A 22,156-nucleotide genomic window follows, 5' to 3' on the forward strand; every position below is an offset into this window, starting at 1 on the left:
TTTAGTTCAGTACACTGTGTGAAATTGTATATTTAATTTGTAGCACTACTGGTTGTTTTTTGTTTATTCCAACCTCACATTACTTTCTGTGAGGGAGCTTTTAGAGGTGGACGTCTGGTTCCTATCACCACCACTGTGAACAATTCTGACTCGGTAAATTTCTCTAGAATGGAGCGTTTCACACCAAACCACTCTGAATGACTTAACTTAATGACTGAATTTTAAATTCCCCTTTAACAAGCTTGCCCTTGGGGGAGGGGAATGGGTTAATAGGGGGTTGCACTCATGGAGCTACTTGGAGCTAAGCTATGAGGGTAGGAACCTTGAAGTCAGCACACATCCCATGGTATGTATTCAGGACTGAACCCGTAACCTTCTTCTGATAAGTCAGAGCGACTGATCAGGACTTCTTAACATGTGGCTTCAAAGTTCGAACCAGCAGGATTCATTAGCTTTTATGCATTTTCATGAGTTTGATCTGCAAAGTGCTGCCTCAGGCTACTTTTTAAGCTCTGGAAACATGAATTTTATTCTAAATTTTCATTAATGCATTTCCTCACTCTGGTGCATTTTGTAATTAAATGATTCCTCCATTTTGCAGCGTTATGTGTTGTTCTAAAACTAGCATTTAGTATGTTATTTGTCTTGTGATGTAATATTGTGTAACACAGCATTCACAGTTCTGTAGTTGTTTATGTCCAACTACAATACCCATCATGCATTACACATGTAAGTCATACAACCACTGGGAATGGTGATAGAAATCCTGACTGCTAGCATAGCTACTTAGAGGCTAAAGAGTACAGGTGTAATATGTATTAACTAAAGGGGGAGAAAATTAATATAGCCCACCCTCAAAACATTCTCCCACCTCGGGATACATCATCAGAATTTAGTTTTCCTAGTCTTTAAACTGGAAAATGACACTCTCTCCAGGAAAGCTGTAGGAGGGCATGTTTACAACAGATGTAGCAATGGTTAATTTTTTTATTCTACTGGGGTGTTCCTTTAAAGGACCCTTATTATGGAAAACTTACCTTGTATTTTGGGAAGGAAAGCAAAACTTTGATTATTAAACTTTGAATCCATTCACTTCCTGGTCCAGATGGTCTGTATATGGAAATCTATAGAATAAAGTGCAAAAAACTACAGAGCCTTGCTGGTGACATCCTGTATAAATAAAAATAATGCGTGGGTACAAGATCCTAATGCGTGGCCCTGACTTAGTAAGGCATGGGAGCAAAGGTAATTAAGTCATGGCCATGACTTAGTAAGGCATTGGAATGCATGGCCAAGAGATAATTAAGCCTTAAGCACAGGTTAACAAGGCATGATTTCATGGTACGACTTAATTATCTCATTCCCACGCCTTACTAAGTCGTGGCCACGCGTTATTTTTATTTATACGGGATGTCACCAGCAGGGCTCCATAAAAACAGTCAATTCATTGTTTTAGTGATGTTACATTTACATATATCTGCCTATTCAGCCTATAGCAGTTTAGCCCCACCCATTCACACTGAAGTTATAGAGAGTGTTTTGCATAAACTGCATTTTGAGAGAAGCACAGCCAGTCAGAACAGAGCACATTTACATTTATCAGTCTTAAAGGCACAGTAACAAAAATGAGTGTCCCTTTAAAGGGCCGTTATTATGGAAAACTGAATTTTCCAAGGAAAGAAAGCAAAACTTTGATTGTTAAATTTTGAAAACAATCCATTCACTTCCCAGTCCAGATGGTCTGTATATGGGAATCTATAGAATAAACTGCAAAAATCTACAGAGCCTTGCTGGTGACATCCTGTATAAATAAAAATAATGCATGGCCACGGCCTATTAAAGTGTGGGTACAAGATCCTAATGTGTGGCCACGACTTAGTAAGATATGGGAATGAGATCCTAATGCATGGCCATGACTTAGTAAGGCGTGGCCAAGAGATAATTAAGCCTTAACCACAGGTTAACAAGGCATGATTTCATGGCCACGACTCAATTATCTCGTTCCCACGCCTTACAAAGTCGTGGCCACGCATTATTTTTATTTATTTAGTGATGCCACATTTACATATATCTGCCTATTCAGCCTACAGCAGTTTAGCCCCACCCATTCACACTGAAGTTTCGCATAAACTGCATTTTGAGAGAAGCACAGCCAATCAGAACAGAGCCATATATCAGGATTAAAGGCACAGTAACAGAAATGAGTGTCCCTTTAAAGGGCCCTTGTTATGGAAAACTGAATTTATGCAAAACACTATAGTGAGGAAATGCATTAATGAAAATTTAGAATAAAATTCATGTTTCCAGAGCTTAAAAAGTAGCCTGAGGCAGCACTTTGCAGATCAAACTCATGAAAATGCATAAAAGCTAATAAATCCTGCTGGTTCGAACTTTGAAGCCACATGTTAAGAAGTCCTGATCAGTTGCTCTGACTTATCAGAAGAAGGTTACGGGTTCAGTCCTGAATACATACCATGGGATGTGTGCTGACTTCAAGGTTCCTACCCTCGTAGCTTAGCTCCAAGTAGCTCCATGAGTGCAACCCCCTATTAACCCATTCCCCTCCCCCAAGGGCAAGCTTGTTAAAGGGGAATTCCACCAATGTTCCGAAATTCAGTCATTAAGTTAAGTCATTCAGAGTGGTTTGGTGAGAAATTTACCGAGTCAGAATTTTTCACAGTGGTGGTGATAGGAACCAGACGTCCACCTCTAAAAGCTCCCTCACAGAAAGTTATGTAAGGTTTGATAAGTTGGAATAAACAAAAAACAACCAGTTGTGCTACATTTAAGACTATGAATACAGTAACATTTCACACAGTGTACTGCACTAAATCCAGTTGATCAGGACTAATTACGTGTTTTTTGTGATGAAACATGCAGTTGGTCAGTGTACTGATGATATATTGACAGTGATAAGTATTGTCACAAGGCTCAAGCCTAGTTTTATGGCAGTTTTGAGAGCAGATTTTGGCTGAAAACATATTTAAGAAAAAAATCATGTTGGACAGGCACAAGAAAACATATTGTTCCAGATTTTCTACTATTTTACAATCATTAATATTCCATATAAACTGAGAAGACTCGTGTAGGTTTACTGGTGGTTTTGGATAATTAATAAAATGTCTATATTTGTGTTGTAGTCATGACGACCCCTGGTTCCCATCACCACCACTGTAAAGAAATCTGAGTCTGTACAATCGAATATTTCAACCAAACCACTCTGAATCACATCTCAAACAGAATTATGCAGAAATTTTGGTAAATTGGTGGAATTCTCCTTCAAACTGGTCTCCATTCTATTGGAATAGGAAATAAAACCCTTCACTTCCCCCTCATGTAACTTTCTGTGCTGCTGCTATTGGGGTTTACATTTACATATATCTGCCTATTCAGCCTATAACAGTTTAGCCCCGCCCATTCACATTGAAGTTATAGAGAGTGCTTCGCATAAACTGTATTTGGAGAGAAGCACAGCCAATCAGAACAGAGCACATTTACATATATCAGTCTTAAAGGCACAGTAACAAAAACAGCCTGTTTGAAATGTATATAAATATGTATATGTGATATGTATATAAAATTACACAAATGTTATAAGTGGCTTCCTGGAAGAAAATAAAATACATGAAAAATGTAGGATATAGGTTCTTTAATGATGTCTTTGTCCATTTATTGATTGTAATTATCTCCATCACTCGATATCTAAGCGCCTTGTTGATGTCTATTGACTCCAAGCCTCCCGAATGTAAAAGTACAGTATGTCCTCAAACAGGACGTTCATAAATCACTGTACAGAATGTAAAGAACGAATGAATCACCTGGGAATGGAGATCTAACTGATCGTACTCGGAGAAGTCTTACAAATAGAAATCCAGTTCTCAGAGAATGAGGATGTTGGAAGCAAAGCACATGATTATTATCCAGAGCCTAATCTCAATTAAGCTCACTATTGATCCCTCTCCGCCAATCCGTCCATCTCTCAGCAGTTTCCTCGCAGCGCTGCTCTGCATCACATCACATCACAGCCTGCTTACACATTTTCTGGTCCCACTTTATATTGTGTCTCTAATAACTGTGTAGTTACAAATGAATAACATATGTGACAACAACGTAACTACTGATGATTTAGTCAGTGTCTGTGTTTACATGCAAAGATTTTTGCCAATCCGATTAAATACATTCCGATTATAGATTAAGACTGATATGTTTATATTCTCACTCTACTCAACAATCTGATGAAAATCTTCATTTACATGCTCACTACAAGTAATCCGATCCGAAATGACATGTATGCGTGGAGTACCACTTAGAGTAAATGTTACCATGACAACGAGCATCACGTGAGTCCAGTCAGAGTGAGATGAGCAGCAGTGAGCAGTGCTTGTGTTTTTAATTACTTTAAAATGATGTCAGACTCAGGAAAACGTCCTTCACATGTCCTTATTAAAGAAGGCTGAGAGGAAGACGTCGTGTTCTGAGACACATAAGCTGGACGTCCGTCCCACCGCCGTCTTTTAAAGATCAGAGCATAAACTTCGTCTCCTCTGCAGACCAGTTTCTGCTCCGCCATGTTGAACGTTATAAACTTTCACTATGACGCGACGAACATGATCAGAACGGACTTAAACTTTCTGATAGGGAATGTAATCAGATACAGGCGTTTACACGGATATTATTCTTCTATTTAACGGATTATTTACAGGATTACCCACCTCGTTCAGTCGGATAGAAACTGTATTCCGAATGGCCTCAATCAGACTAGACTATTCAGACTGAGGTGTTTACATGGACGTATTCTATTCCAATTGAGCTATTAGTCGGATTATTAACGGATTTTTAGGCTGCATGTAAACATGGCTAATGTTACAGATGGATTACAGGAGTACAGCCTATGTAATTACACACGTGTATCTTCTACACAGGAACATTCCTGTAGTGCAGTGTTAACGTTCCACTTATTTTAAAGGTTATGTAGGTATTGCATAATAGTGCTGTGGTAATGTAGACATTGCTTTGGGGGAAATGCAACACATTCATTTTAAGATAAGGGGGCCATCTACTGTATTGTCACATATACATATAGATACTTGGCATGGCTGATACATATTACATAAGCTATTGCATACTTCCATTTACTGCTGAAAAAAAAAACTTCTGAAAAAACTGCTGTTCCGGTCTGATTACAAATGTAATTAGATTTATATTATTGCTCTTGTGTAATTACATTAGAGAGAATAGGCTGTTACAGCTATTAAGATACACTTGTGTAATTACATAAGGTGTTCTTCTGTAATCCATCTGTAACAGTGACTAAATCATTAGTAGTTACATGTTATTGTAGTTATATGCTGTTGCATATCTTGTTCACATGTAACTACACAGTTATTAAAGACACTTAATATAAAGTGGGACCCATTTTCCTCCTGTTTCCTCTCATAACCCCTCTTTTTCACCCCCCCCCACCCCCTTAATTAATGCAGTCTTGCTGTGCAGAGAGAGGCTGAGAGATATTTTTAGATTTCTAAGGCTTCATCGAGAAACAGGCTCACTGGCTGCTTCATAGAGAAACTAGATTTTGCATCAATATTGATAAATACAGAGTTATGCAAGGAGCTTATGATAATTTCCTCCGACTCAACATCGCGGACCATCGCCTAAGCAGACATCCAGAAGAAGTGCTAATAGTGCTAATAGTAACTTCACATCTGCTCGAGAGCCGTCAGCTTAGGTTTACAGTGTTTTTACATTTCGCAGAAGAAATGAAACAGTTTACTGATACAGATTCAAATCGCCTCGCTTTGTTGTATCTTTATAAAGGGGAATTCACCGATTTTGCCAAATTTCTGCATAATTTAATCAATGAAGTCAGTCAGACTGGTTTGGTGTGAAATGGTGATAGGTGAATGGTGATAGGAACCAGGGGTCGCCATGACTACAACTATATATACAAATATAGACATTTTACTTACTATCCAAAACCACCACATACTTGGTTTTAGGTCAAAACATCCTCAAAACCATTGTTAAACAATGTCGCAGTGTATTTAGAACCACCCTGTTAGAAACAAGGTTCTGTGCAGGTTCATGTTTTGTTCATCAAGGTACAAACAGTGTAAATGTTCCCTCAAAGCTCCAACAGTGGTTTTAAGGTCTGATTGTGAACCTTAAATAAGTTTTTCCAGGTGAAAAGTTCGTATTTGTACCTTTTCATAACCGAATGTTTTAAACAGAACAGTAAAATAAAAGCCTGGAGACGAGACGGGGTGTGTGGAGTCAGTACAGCTCAGAACATATCATTTCAGTGGATTATGGTACAGTTATGTTCCCTTGAGGGTCCCACCCCAGTGACAAGAGGGCCCTGTTTAGTACCCTTATTTCTGAGAGTGCATTTTATGTTATAATGTTCTGTGAGGGAGATTTTAGAGGCATTAAACTCTTCAGAGGTCTGGTTCCTATCACCACCACTGTGAACACTGAGACTCTAGAAGGGGGCATTTCACATCAGACCACTCTGAATGACTTTATGTACGTCTTTTCTGACCATTTTGAAAAAAATCGGTGGACTTCCCCTGCATAACCCCTCACTTTTGCCTTCTCTCCCTCTCTGATCTCATCTCTTCCTCCGCAGGTGATAAGTACTGGGTGTTTAAGGAGGTAACGGCAGAGCCTGGCTATCCTCACAGCCTGGTGGAGCTGGGTAACTGTCTGCCCCGTGACGGCATCGACACGGCCCTGCGCTGGGAACCTGTGGGCAAAACGTACTTCTTCAAGGGCGACCAGTACTGGCGCTACAACGAGGAGAAGCGCACCGCTGACCCGGGCTACCCCAAACCCATCACCGTGTGGAAGGGCATACCTGAGGCACCTCAAGGAGCTTTTGTCAGCCGGGAAGGATGTGAGTGATGTGTGCAGTGATGCAGCCTTATGGTTTGGCAGTGCTGAATGTATTTGACCATGATATTGATCATTTGTTGCTTAGTATGTTTCCACACTACAGACCCCCCAGGATTGCGCAGCTACTTTTGTGAATGTTGCGGCAAAATTTGAGGCAGTATTTTTGTTTTTTTGGGGGGGGGGTGCCACTACATGGAACCTATTCTTGGCCAAACATCAGTGACCTGACATTAATGTTGCAATCCCATTAATAGTAAAAAAGCAGAGATCAAATGGGTTTATTTTTACTGTTTTGGTTGTGATACACTTTTCATTTCATGCAATGTGATGGGTCGGATGCTACACTGATTTCAAGAATATCTGTGAAGGATTTAACACAATGATTGGGTAGTGAAAGTTTAAAAAAGGTTGGTTTTTGGCAATAATGGAGGCAAAGGTGAGAGCAACTGAGTGCTTGTATCCCCACCAAATTTCAGACCAATCAGTGAACACATCTGTGCATAATTTGGTGCAGTTGCAGTGTGAAACTAGCCAAACCACTGTAGAAATTTGGGAAGATTATGATTCGATTTATTTAGCTTGTTTTTAACCCTTTAATGTTCTGCTCAACCATTTGGTAGAGCACATTTTGAGTCACTGTATATGTTCTGATTTTGCCACAAAGTGCTACATTTTAAAAACTGTGGGGTCAAAAAAACAAAAAAAAAAACACTAAATGTTTTTATTATTGCCCCAAACAAGTAAAAATGCAAGAAAAATCCATTGCTTTTTTCTTGGTGAGGACATTAAAGGGTTAAGCTGCACAATGTAAGTGTTGGGGATTTGGAGACCCCTCTGGGTGAAATATGTAATTGCATACAACATGCAGAACATTTTGTAGCATGAGTTGTGCGTCGGCCCCCTTTCCCCAAGCGGATGAATCTGATGATTGAAAGAGAATTCAAAGAGAACTCAATCAAAACTTGGTGAAGGAGCATCTTCTGAGGATGTGAGTGAATTATCTACTATTGTTATCACATCTACATCAGTATGATATTGATTTTGAGATGATTTGAGACCTAAACATCGAATGGGACCTTCCTTTTGAGCCTGTGTTTGACATGGTGTGAAAAACTCCCAACCCGACGCCTCTGACTTTTTTTAATGATTATTTCAGGCTTTACAGGGCGACTGGCAGCAGAGCACAGTCGCCATATTTTTAGTCTGTTTTTATTCTCCTCACTCAATGACACTTCTTTTAGTTTAAAAAAGCACACAGTGATACACAAACAGTGCAGTGATTTTTTGATGTTTTACACCAAAATTATGTAAATTGGCTCTAAGTACTGATAGATCACCCACATGTACACTCTGCCAGCTGAACATGTCCTCTAAACAAACTTAGGAATGTTCAGGAAATCAGAGGAAATGTTTTAGAATGAAGTTCTTGGAGCATCCAGTAGCGCTGCGACTCTGAACTAACATGAACCCAACAGCTAAGGAGCTTTGCGTCAATCGACACAGTGCAGAAACTCCCAGCGTCTATACTGACGCGAAGGCTCAGTCACAGCACACAGAGCAGCTTGCAGAAGACACGGACAAGTGTTCACTGGGACATGCGCCGCAGAACGGCTCTGACAAAATCACAATAGTTGTGTCCAGCTTAGCTTAGATATCAGACGCTCTGTCTACATGTGGGATGAGATTGTGGCTTCCTGGCGCATAGAAGCTTCACGCTTCATTTTAAAGCCCTTCACAGATTTAGATGTTTAGTGTGGAATTATACAACAGTTAGTTCTGCCCACGCAAGCTGATTGGTTGAGAGGCGTTCTAACTGTGCTGTTATTTCACCATAACATCACGTTTTTTCACAAATGCTGTATCACTCCTGAGACGCCGTTGCTAAGCAACGACTTTGACAGCTGTAGGAGACGCTCAAGACATTTGAACGTTTTTACTTCTTACTTTGCCACAAACAGAAAATGGACACTTTTAAGATCACGTTTGACCGACAGCCGATTTGGTCAGACTCTGAAGATGAGACGACACTAAATTCCCAAACTGTCATCACCACTGAGCAGCTTTTCAGTCGGCAGCTGAGACAGAAGAACAGCTAAACAACCTGGAATCAGCCAGAAATGAACCCAACACCATTCGCCAAACTAAATGGGCTGTAAGATGCTTTACAGACTGGCTGGAACAAAACAACATTAATACTGATCTGGCAAAAACGGACAAAACTGAGCTGAAATTGATATTGCGGCAGTTTTATGGCTCAGTCTGAACTTCAAAAGGCGAGGCTTACAGCAGACTGAGCAGCGAGTGGGCGGAGCTCGTTACTCTGACGTAGCATCAAGCTGCTTGTTAAGGAACTATAATTTGGTGAAGGAACTGCGAACATTAAAACATATTAAACGCCGCGTTCACGGCCCAGTTTATTAATTTATTACTTTATTTATTTAACTGTTGTAGCAATAGAACACTCGAGGAGTGTGTTATCGCCAATATTTCGCGATAACACACTCCCTCTCGTGCTCTATTGCTTAAATACTAGTAAGGGCAGGTTTTGTCCGTATCCCTCTTGTCTCCCTGGGCTCTAACTTGAGTGTTTTCAACCATACATTCTCAGAAATAAAGGTACTAAACTGTTACTGGGTCAGTTCCCCTCTTGTCACTGGGGTGGAACCCTCAAGGCTCCATCTCAGTACCTTTAGTCAGGGAACATAACTGAACCATAATCCACTGAAATGATATGTTCTAAGCTGTACTGACTCCACACACCCCGTCTCGTCTCCAGGCTTTTTATTGTATTGTACTGTTTTAAAAAATTAGATGATATGAAGAGGTACAAATATGTATTTTTGCCTGGGAAAACCTTGTTTAGGGTAAACAGTTGGACCTTCTGAGGGCACATTTACATTGTTTGTACCTTGACGAACAGAAAAATGTACCTCCACAGTTTTCTGACAGTGTATAAAGATAGAAGTTGAGCAGTATTAAACTAAATAAGGGAATAAGATTCCTTAATAATAAGATAGATGTTTCTGCATCAAACACTGCTTTAGCAGATCTGATGAAACCAAGCTAATCCGCTAATACAGCCTCAGAGAAAGATATGCACGCGGGCTACAGACTGGACATCGTCATAAAACGTAATGCGGTGTCCGTGTGTTTGGGATAAGTCGGTCAGGATTTTTCAAATGGAAAGCACCACCTTTGGCTAGGTTAGCCTCACTAACGGCTACTAACAGCTAACAATGCAAACTCTGTAACTCAGTGGTTTTTTGAGAAGTTTAAACATAATGCACATAAAATGTGTGAATAACTGCTTTATCTGGCTATTTGAGTGCTGGTTTATGAGGAGCCTGGCCTCTTCCTATCCCCCCACGCTGTTTTATCAAAAACAGGACTGCTAAACAGCAGAGGGCGCCCACGAGCGAGTCCTCAATGCATGGGAGTAAATGGAGCTAAAAATCTAAAACTAAAAGTTAAATAGTTTCTAATCACTCGCCCAGAACTTTCCTTTAATTTTAGAAAGTAGAAGGATGTATTTCACTAAAAAAGCAGAGAAAGCTCACCTGTATGTTTTGAGCAGCAGGATGCTGGCATTACCACTACTGAGTGCTGATTGGTTGGCGAGCGGAGCAGCTCATTGGCTGTTTGCGGTCATGAACGTACATGAGACGCAGTTTTAAACTTTTATAACTGGAGTTTAAAAGCTTTTACGAATATAACTGTGGTGTGAAAATGTTTTATGCTGTTCTGTGTTCAGGAAATGATTATATTCTTTTATATTAAAAATGTTTAAGCATTTATTAAACTATAAAAATGATTTTGCTCAAATGCTCCATGTTAACCCATTCATTTTGGACTCGCTCAGGAGCGCCCTCTAGTGTTAGGGAAATGCCAAATGCTCTGGTGTAGAGACTTGGTAGTGTAGAGCCTTTATTTCTGTTGTTAGCCATTAGCCTTTAGCTTGCCAATCAACAAGGTAGCAGAAGTAATGAGACAGCCCTTAAGATGGCTCTTAAGATGAATGAGTGATTGTTAAAACTGGTATTGAAATGCATGTCTGGCTGAACCCTGGTTCACTTCACTGCCGGTGGGCATTGTTTTGCTTTTCCCTTCTTCTAGCACGTCAGTGCTGTAGTGTCTGCTTGTTTTGACGTTTGACTCGTGATAGACACTCGTATCGCTCTTGCACCATGAACTGCATAAAATAATAACAAGCAATGCATTTGATTTTGCTGCACAGAACGTGGAACCTATTCTTGGCCAAGCATCAGCGACCTGACCTCAATGTGGCAATCCAGTCAACAGTACAAACGCAGAGATCAAGTGGGGTTTATTTTCACTGTTTTAGTTGTGATACGTTTACCATTTCATGCAGTGTGATGGGTAGGATAGTGCATTGATTTCAAGAACATATGTGAAGGATAGATCTGGATTTAACACAATGATCGGGTAGTGAAAGTTAAAAAAGGTTGTTTTTTGGCACTAATGGAGGCAAATGTGAGAGTAGCTGAGTGCTTGTATCCCCACCAAATTTCAGACCAATCAGTGAACACATCTGTGCATAATTTGGTGCAGTTGCAGTGTGAAGCCAACCGAACCAAATGAAAACGATAAAATGTCACAAAAGCCTAAATTCTGATTTGGACACATCAACCCTTCCGCCTTCTGTTTTGGAGAAGAAGTATTGCCTCTTTTGAAACATTAAACAAGAAGATAAGATGGCTACCACTGCGACAAGCTGCATAATAAAGAACTTGAACGAAACACATGGAGACACTTCATTTCCCCCATTGCCTGTAAGAGGAAAGCATAGATTGATTACGCTGTAAGAACATACATTTTATAGTATGTTCTAAGGGAGGAATGAATGACTGTATAGCTCTGAAAAGCCAGGCAGACACTGTGCAATTTTCGAAATCTTGTTCTTTGGTGACTCACACTGTACGTTTGAATCACCCCTCATGTTCGGCCAAAGCCTGCGATTTATACACTCTCACTGTACGAAAACACTCGGTCCGACTGAGATGACGCGACGCGGAGCTCACACTGCACGTAAAACGCAGCCCCTACAGGCGCTCAGTCTACAACACAGCTGTTTCATTCAAAACAGCATGCTGTTGTCCTGATCAACACACTGGCTGAATCTCAAACGGCTCCCTGCTCCCTACAGAGTGCACCACATGTTAAAATAGTGGCTCCTGCACCATAAAGTGCATCACATGTCTAATAAATAGAGATTCAGCCGTGTGTGCCCAGTTCCATACTGGACAAACAGGACACTATTTTGGTGTAGAAGCCAGAACTTAGTGTGCAGGAAGTAGGGGGCTGTTTGAGATTCAGCCACTGACCACAGCAGCTTAGCTAACTTGTGCTACACTTTGCACTGAAGCTGAGGACCAGGCGGTCTCCAGGCAGCTCTACGAAGACAAAAACACACTATTTATTTGTACTCTCGCAGTTCAACTCAGTCAAATGGAGCAAAGTCGGCATATACGGACGCTGGTGCCGCAAATGTGGACTTATTTTTGCCTCTGTGGTTGTGATTGTGCGTGGTTTTGGGTGCGATTTTGAGAAATCGGTTCGTGAGGCTGATCACACTGGGAGACAAGCGACCAACATTTCTGACAGGTCGGAAATCCATCCGATCGTCCGACTGCTCAATCGGAGCTCGTTTGAGCAGTTAATCAGGCATCGTTTCCCCTCTCACACTGCACGGCAAACGACAGCCGATGACCGCCCGATCATGAAATTAGTCACACAGTGTACGCCTGGCTTAATGTGTGTATGTCATTATGTTCAGTGTTCTCTGTGCCTGCACTGTGGTTGTATTTAGAACATTCTGTTCTGCCACATGGTCATGTCTGTCCCACATGGGACTTGTCATGTATAGGCTGGTCCTAATCTTGGCATCAGTGCAGCTATAAAACTGAATCATTCCATTGTTTTACAGGCTGGCTAAATGTCTGGTACCTGCACACAAGAAATAAACTTCAGCTCTCCAGACATACGGCCAGCTCCCTGGTTACGTGATGGGTTTGGATTCTACAGACTTGAAAAAGTGAAAAAGGTGTGAAAACATGAAAACATCCTAAATAAATGTTGGTAGTCCAGACTGAGTGGGGTTATAAATCACTATATTGATTCCCAGCAAAGGTAAAAATATATAAGAGGACCCAAACTGGGCCACCACGCCCAGCGTGCCCATCAATCCCGGCTATGTACAGATTACCATTATTAGTACTATAGTTATTTCATCACTCAGCATTGTGCAGTGTAGCATAGAGCTTTGTGTAGGTGTCTCTTGTGCTGTGATCATCACTATAGAGTAAAGGATTAGTCCTTATTTGGCGCAGTGCTCTGCTGTGTTGTTGTGTCGACGGTGGTTGTTTTGGCTGTGAGTCACCCTCAGTGGTTATTTGATAGCAGCATCGGTTTGGCGTAGGGAGCAAAGGAAGAGATACATCGCTTTTGGCTATGATTCATGTTCCTCCACCTCTGCCCCTAAAAGTTTAGTCGCACAATAAATCCAAATCATGAACTCTGTTGTCATACAGTGTAATGCTCAGGGCAGAGACAGGTAAATGGAAAGCCATGCTGACTTCAACCACAGGTTTTTTTTGGATAAGGTGATCTTTTCAAAAACACAGCAGCGTTAAATAACATGCATAATCCATTTGGTTACTTTGAGCGCGTTGAGTTCACCTGCTGTGCGCGTGTAATCTTCAGTAAGGTGCCAGGGTTCTGCAGAGCGAGCTCCTCTAAAGCAAGCAAGCCGACCGGAGAGCTCATGTAACTGACAGCTGATGACAAGCTGAACTGACGACAGCAAAGGAAGTGCACTAGGCTAGACACGAACCGTGTGTAAAAGGTTTCAGTGTTTTAAGGTGACATGGCTTTTAGGTCTGCTGTTAGAGAAGAGTCATTGTTCTTGCAAAGAAGCTGCTCTTTTTTTCCTTTTTTACACATTTATCTTTAAATGCTTTCGCCAAAGGAAAACAAGATTCAAGATTCTTTATTGTCATTGCACAGGGTAGCAATCCTAACAGTGCGTAAACAAAAGTAGATTAAACTAGGAATAAAGCAAAAAATACACCAATCAGGTATAACATTCTGACCACCTCCTTGTTTCTATGCTCATTGTCCATTTTATCAGCTCCACTTACTATATAGGTGCACTTTGTAGTTCTACAGTTACAGACTGTAGTCCATCTGTTTCTCTGATACTTTGTTAGCCCCCTTTTACCCTGTTCTTCAGTGGTCAGGACCCCCATGGACCCTCACAGAGCAGGTACTATTTGGGTGGTGGATCATTCTCAGCCCTGCAGTAACACTGACGTGGTGGTGATGTGTTAGTGTGTGTTGTGCTGGTGCGAGTGGATCAGACACAGCAGAGCTGCTGGAGTTTTTAAACACTGTGTCCACTCTCTGTCCACTCTATTAGACACTCCTACCTTGTCAGTCCACCTTGTAGATGTAAAGTCAGAGACGATAGCTCATCTGCTACTGCACAGTTTGTGTTGGTCATCCTCTAGTCCTTCATCAGTGGTCACAGGACGCTGCCCACAGGACGCTGTTGTCTGGATATTTTTGGTTGGTGGACTATTCTCAGTCCAGCAGCGACACTGAGGTGTTTAAAAACTCCAGCAGCACTGCTGTGTCTGATCCACACAGACCAGCACGACACACACTAACACACCACCACCACGTCAGTGTTACTGCAGTGCTGAGAATGACCCACCACCCAAATAGTACCTGCTCTGTGAGGGTCCATGGGGTTCCTGACCACTGAAGAACAGCGTAAAAGGGGGCTAACAAAGTATGCAGAGAAACAGATGGACCACAGATGGGTCATAATGTTATGCCTGATTGGTGTATAGGCTAATGTAAAATATAAAATGCAAGATATTAAAAGAAAGACTATATAATTTAAAAATATAAAAAAAAGAAAAATAGAAAATTAAACTATTAAAATAATTTTAAATAAGATTATAAAAGTAAAATCAGTAAAATAAAGGGAGTGGATATAAAAGAATGTAGCAGCTGTGGTTTTGCACATGAGGGTATTGCAAATATGTGAAAGGGAGTATTTCTAATTACAGATTTGCATTTTAATAATAAGATGAATGTAAACATCTTTTAATATCCTTGACCATGATTTGGAAACGTGATGGTAGACACTCTGTTCCTGTGTGCACTGTGATCACTGTGGAACAGCAGTGGTCAGTGTGGAAGGATAGGGACCTCTGTACTTCTGTACTGAGTCAACAACCCAGTCATCATTCCTGCATCCTCCCAGAGAGCACAAAGCCCGAGCCCAGCTGATCTATGACATCTATGACATATGAGTCGGCTCAGCTCTCTCATAGATTTGCTAGAATCAGGTGTTGGTAGCACTCGGAAACCAGAGTGTTGGCCAAAGGGGTTCGGGTTGATTCTTCTATGTGCTGACATGGCCCACATGAGCATTTATAGGTTTGGGCCAATTATGGTTACCACTCAGAAACCGGAGTGTTGGGAAAAGGAGTCATATGTGCTGACAAGGCCCAGGTGAGCCCAACCCCATTTATTTTTACCCCTAGTCCTTGTATTCGAGTGTCACTTTGCCCCCTGGAACTGTGTTACGGGGTAGTGGTTGAAATCTTCCCTCTGAAATGGGACCCTCAAATAAAAAGAGCATTGCTTCATTAACAGCTACCAGCGCTGCTCTGTAGGCGACCCTGCCAATCTGCAGTGACAGCAGAGGAGGGTAAAGTTCAGCTCCTCACTGCTGGGCTTTAGTTACATTTAGGGCATCAATGCCTTCAAATGGGGGGGGGTATTTTATTATTGCCCACCCCTAATTCTTTGGGGATATAAGGCTGAAGTCAGATATTCACCAGCTTCTCGTTCAAATTTTCCTGTTTTTAAGATGGAAAGGCTAGCTAGCTACCAAGACATCAGCATATTTTCAGCAACTTTTTATGAAGAAAAGGACCATAATACATTGAAACGACATTAAATTAAGATAATACAGTGGTTACTGTAATTTCTTAACAGAGAAAATTCTCACATTTGTGTGTTTCTTTGGTCTCTTGTTCAGCCATCCTGCTGTTTTTTTTCTTTTTTTCTCATAACTCTCTGTTTGGAGTCTCTGAAAAACCTCCGTTTGAAGGGTCATGTAGCCCCAACACTTCACCCCACCCCTCCATCTCAACAACAATCAGGACACCCTACTCCTAGATGTGAGCACGCAAAATAGAGGCGTAGGGCTAAGTGGTAGGGGTGAGGCGTGAACTGGGATTGGGCCCAAGAAACAACGTCCTGTTTCGGTGCCCACAGCGTCGTCTGCTTGGTTCTCTCTACGTTGTCACAACGTTGAAATGTAATTCCTCAGAAAGTTATGACAATGTTGTCTGACAACTTTCTAGGAGGTTGTGACGATGTTGACGAGACAGCGAAGGTAATCGGTACTACGTTGACTGTATGTTGTCACAACCTCCTATAATCCTTAATAAGTTCTATTTTTAATCAGTATTACAGTTTTTAATAACCGGTTCTAATCGCCTTCAGCTTGGCTGTCATGACTGTCAGTAGCCTTTTTGTTTTTTCTGTGAATAAACCCGACATTCATGTCTGATCGTCGTGGTTTTATTTTGAAAATTTACATATTTAATTACCTTATTATCAGTATGGCAACGCTAATATACGTTCAGTGTAGTTCTTGTTGACCAGCAGTTCGTGTTTCGCTCGTAAAACCGGCAAAAACACTGTGGTGGCAGAGCGGCACTGACATCATCAATAGGCTGGCGGTGCATGTCTGCAGCCGGACCCTTCTCACCTTTTTCTGGGAGTGTACAGTGACCTTAAACAGGAGTGGTACTGACAGCTGATAGCTGGACCTTCAAGCTAAACAAAATCAATCAGGCAAACGGCTCTGCGCCTGACAGGCATAATGCGCTATTGATTATGTATGATCACTGCCAAGGTGAAGCACAAAGAACTGTATTTTCAGGCTCACTGCATTATGCTTCGTAAGTGAATCTGCTGCTCTGTGTTAGGTTGATTTTGCAGTCACTGGCAGTGTGCGTCCAGCTGGGGGGGTGTGGTGGGGGGGTTATGGACCGTTGCGGGGGACCGGAGTGAGCTAGTCTGTTTGACTTGTGCTGCTGCTGCATAAAATCGTGCTTCCTGTCCCTCGAGTGCACGATTATCGATTCTGCTAGCCGTGTCATAACCTCCCACTCAACGTGGGAGCTGAGGGTGGGGGCACAAGAACAAGAGGGGGCCGTCATGTAGTGGGACTGTATCTGTGGTCTGCCTCTCGAAGCAGGATTTATTGCTTAGCCAGCTAAGTTTAAATGTAGTTAATTCTGCTGAGTTCTCAGGACAGTGGATCACGTCTTACCAGGACACATCACCTGCATGCCCAACCTGCTCCAGAGCCAGTTAGGTTCAGGGTTATGGATCGTATACAACTCATGGACCAATCAGAGCCAAGCTTCTGATAGAGGTGGACACCCACCTCATGTAAAAAAGGATGGGATGCCCACTCCAGGTAAGGGTAAGGGTCCTGCCCCAGGTGGAGGAGTTTAAGTATCTCAGGTCTTGTTGGTGAGTGATGGGAAGAGGGATGGTGAGTTTGGCCGCAGGCTGGGATGGGTGGCAGCAGTAATGCGGTCACTGTACCGGACTGTAGTGGCGAAGAGGGAGCTGAGCCATAAGGCAGAGCTCTCTGTTTACCAGTCGGTCCACATCCCCACCCTCACCTGTGGTCATGGGCTGTGGGTAATGAGCGAAAGAATGAGATCGAGGATACAAGTGTCAGAAATTAGCTTTCTTCGCAGGGTGGTGGGCTACACTCTGCCTGACAGGGTGAGGAGCTCGGTCATCCGGGAGGAGCTCGGAGTAGAGCCGCTACTCCTTTACACTGAGAGGAGCCAGCTGAGGTGGCTCAAGCATCTGATCAAGATGCCCCTGGACGCGTCCCGGTGGGGATGTACCAGGCACTGCCTACTGGCATGAGACCCCGGGGTCGTCCTAGGACCTGCTGGAGGGATTATATCTCCAAGTTGGCCTGGGAGCAGCTTGGGGTCCCCCGGAATGAGCTGGAGGAAGTTGTGGGGGACAGGGTTGTCTGGGATTCTCTGCTCTCCCAACTGCAACTGCGACCCTGTCTGGACTAAGCGGTTAATGATGATGAATGAATGAATGAATGAATATAAAAAATAGAGTTTTTCAGCAAAGGAAAGAAATCAAACTACATAAATAAATAAAACACTGTTAACACTGGCAGTGGCAAGTAGCAAGTTAACAAGGGTATGTTACAGGGGAATTCCACTGATTTTTCAAAATTTCTCCATACTGCAATGATTAAGATGTAAACAGAGTCATTCAGAGTGGTTTGGTGTGAAACGCTCTGTTCTAGAGAAACTTGCCGAGTCAGAATTGTTCACAGTGGTGGTGATAGGAACCAGACGTCCACCTCTAAAAGCTCCCTCACAGAAAGTTACTACATGAAATGGTTATGAATATGGGGCCTGATGTCTGAGACACTGTTTTCCGATAGTTTTCAGAAGATTGTGGTGTAAAACATATTTTTTAAAATCCATTCATGGTGGAGGGATACAGGGTGTTGTGAGGCAAAGTAGTCCCCAAAGAAAACATCATTTCAGATCTATGACTATTTTCCATCATCAACATTCCATATAAACTCAGAAGACTCGTGTAGGTTCACTGGTGGTTTTGGATAGTAAATAAAATGTCTATTTTTGTGTTGTAGTCATGGCGACCCTGTCATCTGCTTATCTGGCCTTTGCAATCAGACTCTCAGGATTGTATAAGAGTAGAATTTTCTAAACTGTCCTTGAACCTTTAGAAGGACATGTACATACATCCTCATGAATATGAAGCGAGTTGTCTGGAAAGGTCATGCGTCTCGGTCTGCATGTAAAAGCAAACATTTACTTTGATAAACACTTTATTATACATCACTCTTCCATGTTCACCGCGTGAGCATCTGTAAGGCCGCAGTAAAATGCTCATGAAGGGTGCGTTTACCGCTGCCTTCAGGTCCTCCTCGGAAGTTCCCGCTTACGACTTAATTCGTGTTTTGGTCAGAAACAAACCAGATGCTCTGGAAATAGTGCTTTTTTTATTTACGTTTGTTTTTCTTTCATTAAAGAGAGTCTGTTTATTTTGTGTTACTGCAACAAAATGTTCAGCGGAGGACGTTTATGAGATGAGTAATGTTTTTATCCACTCAGAATCATCACATAACATGTGCTTGCATTTGTATTTTCACATGTGGGTGATTTTAGCCTGCAGTGTTCATGTGTGGCTGCTGAATAATTGAGGGTGAAATAATAATAAATCACATCATTTTTTCTTTTGGTAAACATTGAAAATGGGTCCCACAGACTTGAACACCACACACGGGTTTAAGAGGTCAGATTAAATAATGATTCTGTAGAACTGATCATGTTTCTCTCCGATCCTCTTTCCAGTTTACACCTACTTCTACAAAGGAAAGGACTACTGGAAGTTTGACAACCAGAAGCTGACGGTGGAACCGGGCTACCCCAAGTCGATCCTCAAGGACTGGATGGGTTGCGACCAGTCAGAAATGGAGAAGAACAAGGACAGGCACCTCCCTCACGACGACGTCGACATCATGGTTGCCATCAACGACGTGCCAAGCACTGTAAACGCGATCGCGGTGGTGATCCCCTGCATTTTGTCCCTGTGCATTCTGGTCCTCGTTTATACCATCTTCCAGTTCAAGAACAAAGCGGTTCCACAGCACGTGACCTACTACAAACATCCGGTGCAGGAGTGGGTATGACAGGCTGGGGGCGCTGAACTGACTAGAGGACCGCTAGCGAGGGCTAAGACGACGTTTGGAAGCACCTACATGACCAGTGCCTGTTGACTGTGTCGTAAACCGAGGGGAAGGGAATCGAGACGTGGTTGAGTCCATGTCGTTCCATCTGTGACAAAACAAAAACGTCTCTTTTTTCCGCACAGGATTGCTGGGCGAGTGTTGGGTCGTGTGGACAGGAGCCGCACCATCGCTTTGGCCTTACGCTCCTACGCCTTCCCTCCCTGCACTCCAGTCTGGCTGAGGTGAACAGTCTGAGGACCACCACACTGAACCCTAACCCCCGTGTCTCAGAGGAGAACAAGAGTAGCCAGACGCCAGCACATCTTTTGTCTTGCTCTCCACACAGACTCAGACTTGTACAGGAATTATTATCGAACTAGTCGAAGAAACAAAACAAAAACAGCAGAAATTAAATGTTAAAGACTCGAATAACGACGTAGGTAGAAAGGCCATAGAAAAGAATACCAAGTTTTGCTGATCATTCTAGTCTTTTTTGATCTATCGACTGTAAGAGTCAACACCGGCACTCCAGGGGTCTTTTTCGCCAATCTCTTCTCAGACTTGTCGAGGAGATCAGGCGGCCTAACATGGTACGACATCATGGTTTCTTTCTTACTTCTCCTCCTTTCCTAGGTTGCTCTCACTTAATAGGCACCAAGCAGATCCCACTCTCTTTTCCCTCTTCAGCGATTCTTCGTCTCACCGCATTAGGAGTGGTTTTCTGTGAGGATTAATATCCTGAAGTTGTCTGTTTTTTGAATCGTAAGGATAAAGGAGAGTCATCTTAAATCCCAGACTGTTTATCAGTGGTTTTAACCATTTGCCTGTAGTTAGGATTCCCTTTTTCTGTCACGTATTGCTATTATAACTACCTACATTTTCATCAAGGGTCATTTTTTATAAGCACAGTATTGCCTAAATAGAAAACAAGGTGGGAATGTGTTTTTACAAACAGTCACATTTGAATTTCGTTTAAGATTGTGGCATTTTTTACAGATCACAAGGATTTGTGGAAAAGATTGTGAGTCTGGTTTAAATGTAAACAGGGAACATCACCAATCATTCATCTTTAAACCATTTTGGCGTCGGCTCGTTCGTACAGCTGAACACGGGAACCGTCCAAAGTTTGTTTTGGGGAAGATTTTTCGTAGATGTAACTTTCTTACGCAAGGCCTTGTTTGTTGGTCACACATATCAGAATACTGGAAATGCACCTCCCTCTACAAATATGCAAATAATCGCAAACAGAGGCCAAAGTGCTAGTTTTCGACATGACAAGCAGACGATGACACTGAAACACAGATTTTTGCACTATCATGCTGTTTCTAAATAACAAACTCTGCAAATTCATGCATCTTGGAGGAGCTTCAAATCCACACATTTCATATCTTCACACTTTTAAAAAACGTTTTAATAAATAACACCATATATTTTAATGTTTAACCGACGATGCAGTGGCAGAGGAGTGCTTTATTCCACAGATTGTCTGTGAGAGAATTAGGGCCAGTTTCCCAGACTAGAAGCCTACACTAAAAGAATTCCCAATTGTGATTTTACATTGACATTTATAGGCTAGGCTTAAAGGGGAATTCCACCATTTTTGCCAAATTTCTGCGTAATTCAATTGTTGAGATGTAAACAGAGTCATTCAGAGTGGTTTAGTATGAAACGGTTCATTGTAAAGATTCTGCATTGTAAGAATAAAAAAAAAAAATAAGTTTTCTTTTTGGACAGTTTTGCTTCATGTCCTGCATGAGCCACTACAATGGAAATATGTCAAAAAATATATTGTTAGGCTTAAATTGTATCTCAGAAATATCGTCAAACAGTGTCTCAGTCATCAGGCAGTGAATTCATAACCATTTCATGTAGTAACTTTCTGTGAGGGAGCTTTTAGAGGTGGACGCCTGGTTCCTATCACCACCACTGTGAACAGTTCTGGCTTTAAGTTTCTCTAGACCAGAGCGTTTCACACCAAACCACTCTGAACGACTCTGTTTACATTTTAACAATCAATTTATTCTCGAATTCTGAAAAATCAGTGGAGTTTCCCTTCAATCCATGTGTGTGAAACTGGTCCTCAGTGTCAGGTTCATTATAGATTATTATAAAGAGCTCTAATAATAGCAGTACAGCTTGTATAATGAACGTATTCATTAGTAAGAGTTGGAGCTGTTTTGGTTCAGACTAAAATGGTTTAAAGGTGAAAACGTGGTGAACAGCTTCTAATATCAGTTTATCTCGTTTTGTTTTCAAGTGCTTTTATTAGTTGTTTAGTGTTACTGTAAAAGAGTAACACCTGAGGACTTCATCTGAGCATGCCTCACTCACGGTTACTAACGTTCCTCCACAAAAGCTTGTGGTGATTATATTAATAGTCACGTTTGGTGGGACTATTTGTTATTAGCC

General features: G+C 41.9%; 1 protein-coding gene across 1 annotated transcript in view; it reads left to right on the top strand.

Annotated features, from left to right (window-relative positions):
* Window positions 1–21,607, top strand: part of mmp24 (matrix metallopeptidase 24) — a 64,467-nt gene extending 42,860 nt beyond the window's left edge. Inside the window, exons 8-9 of the mRNA XM_036571569.1 lie at window positions 6,629–6,895; window positions 19,371–21,607. Of these exons, the coding sequence (XP_036427462.1) occupies window positions 6,629–6,895; window positions 19,371–19,708 (605 nt within the window). The 3' untranslated portion in view covers window positions 19,709–21,607. The remainder of the gene's footprint in view (window positions 1–6,628; window positions 6,896–19,370) is intronic.
* The last annotated feature ends 549 nt before the right edge of the window (window positions 21,608–22,156 follow it).

The sequence above is a fragment of the Colossoma macropomum genome, unplaced genomic scaffold (assembly GCF_904425465.1).
Source record: "Colossoma macropomum unplaced genomic scaffold, Colossoma_macropomum, whole genome shotgun sequence".
Classification (NCBI taxonomy): domain Eukaryota; kingdom Metazoa; phylum Chordata; class Actinopteri; order Characiformes; family Serrasalmidae; genus Colossoma; species Colossoma macropomum.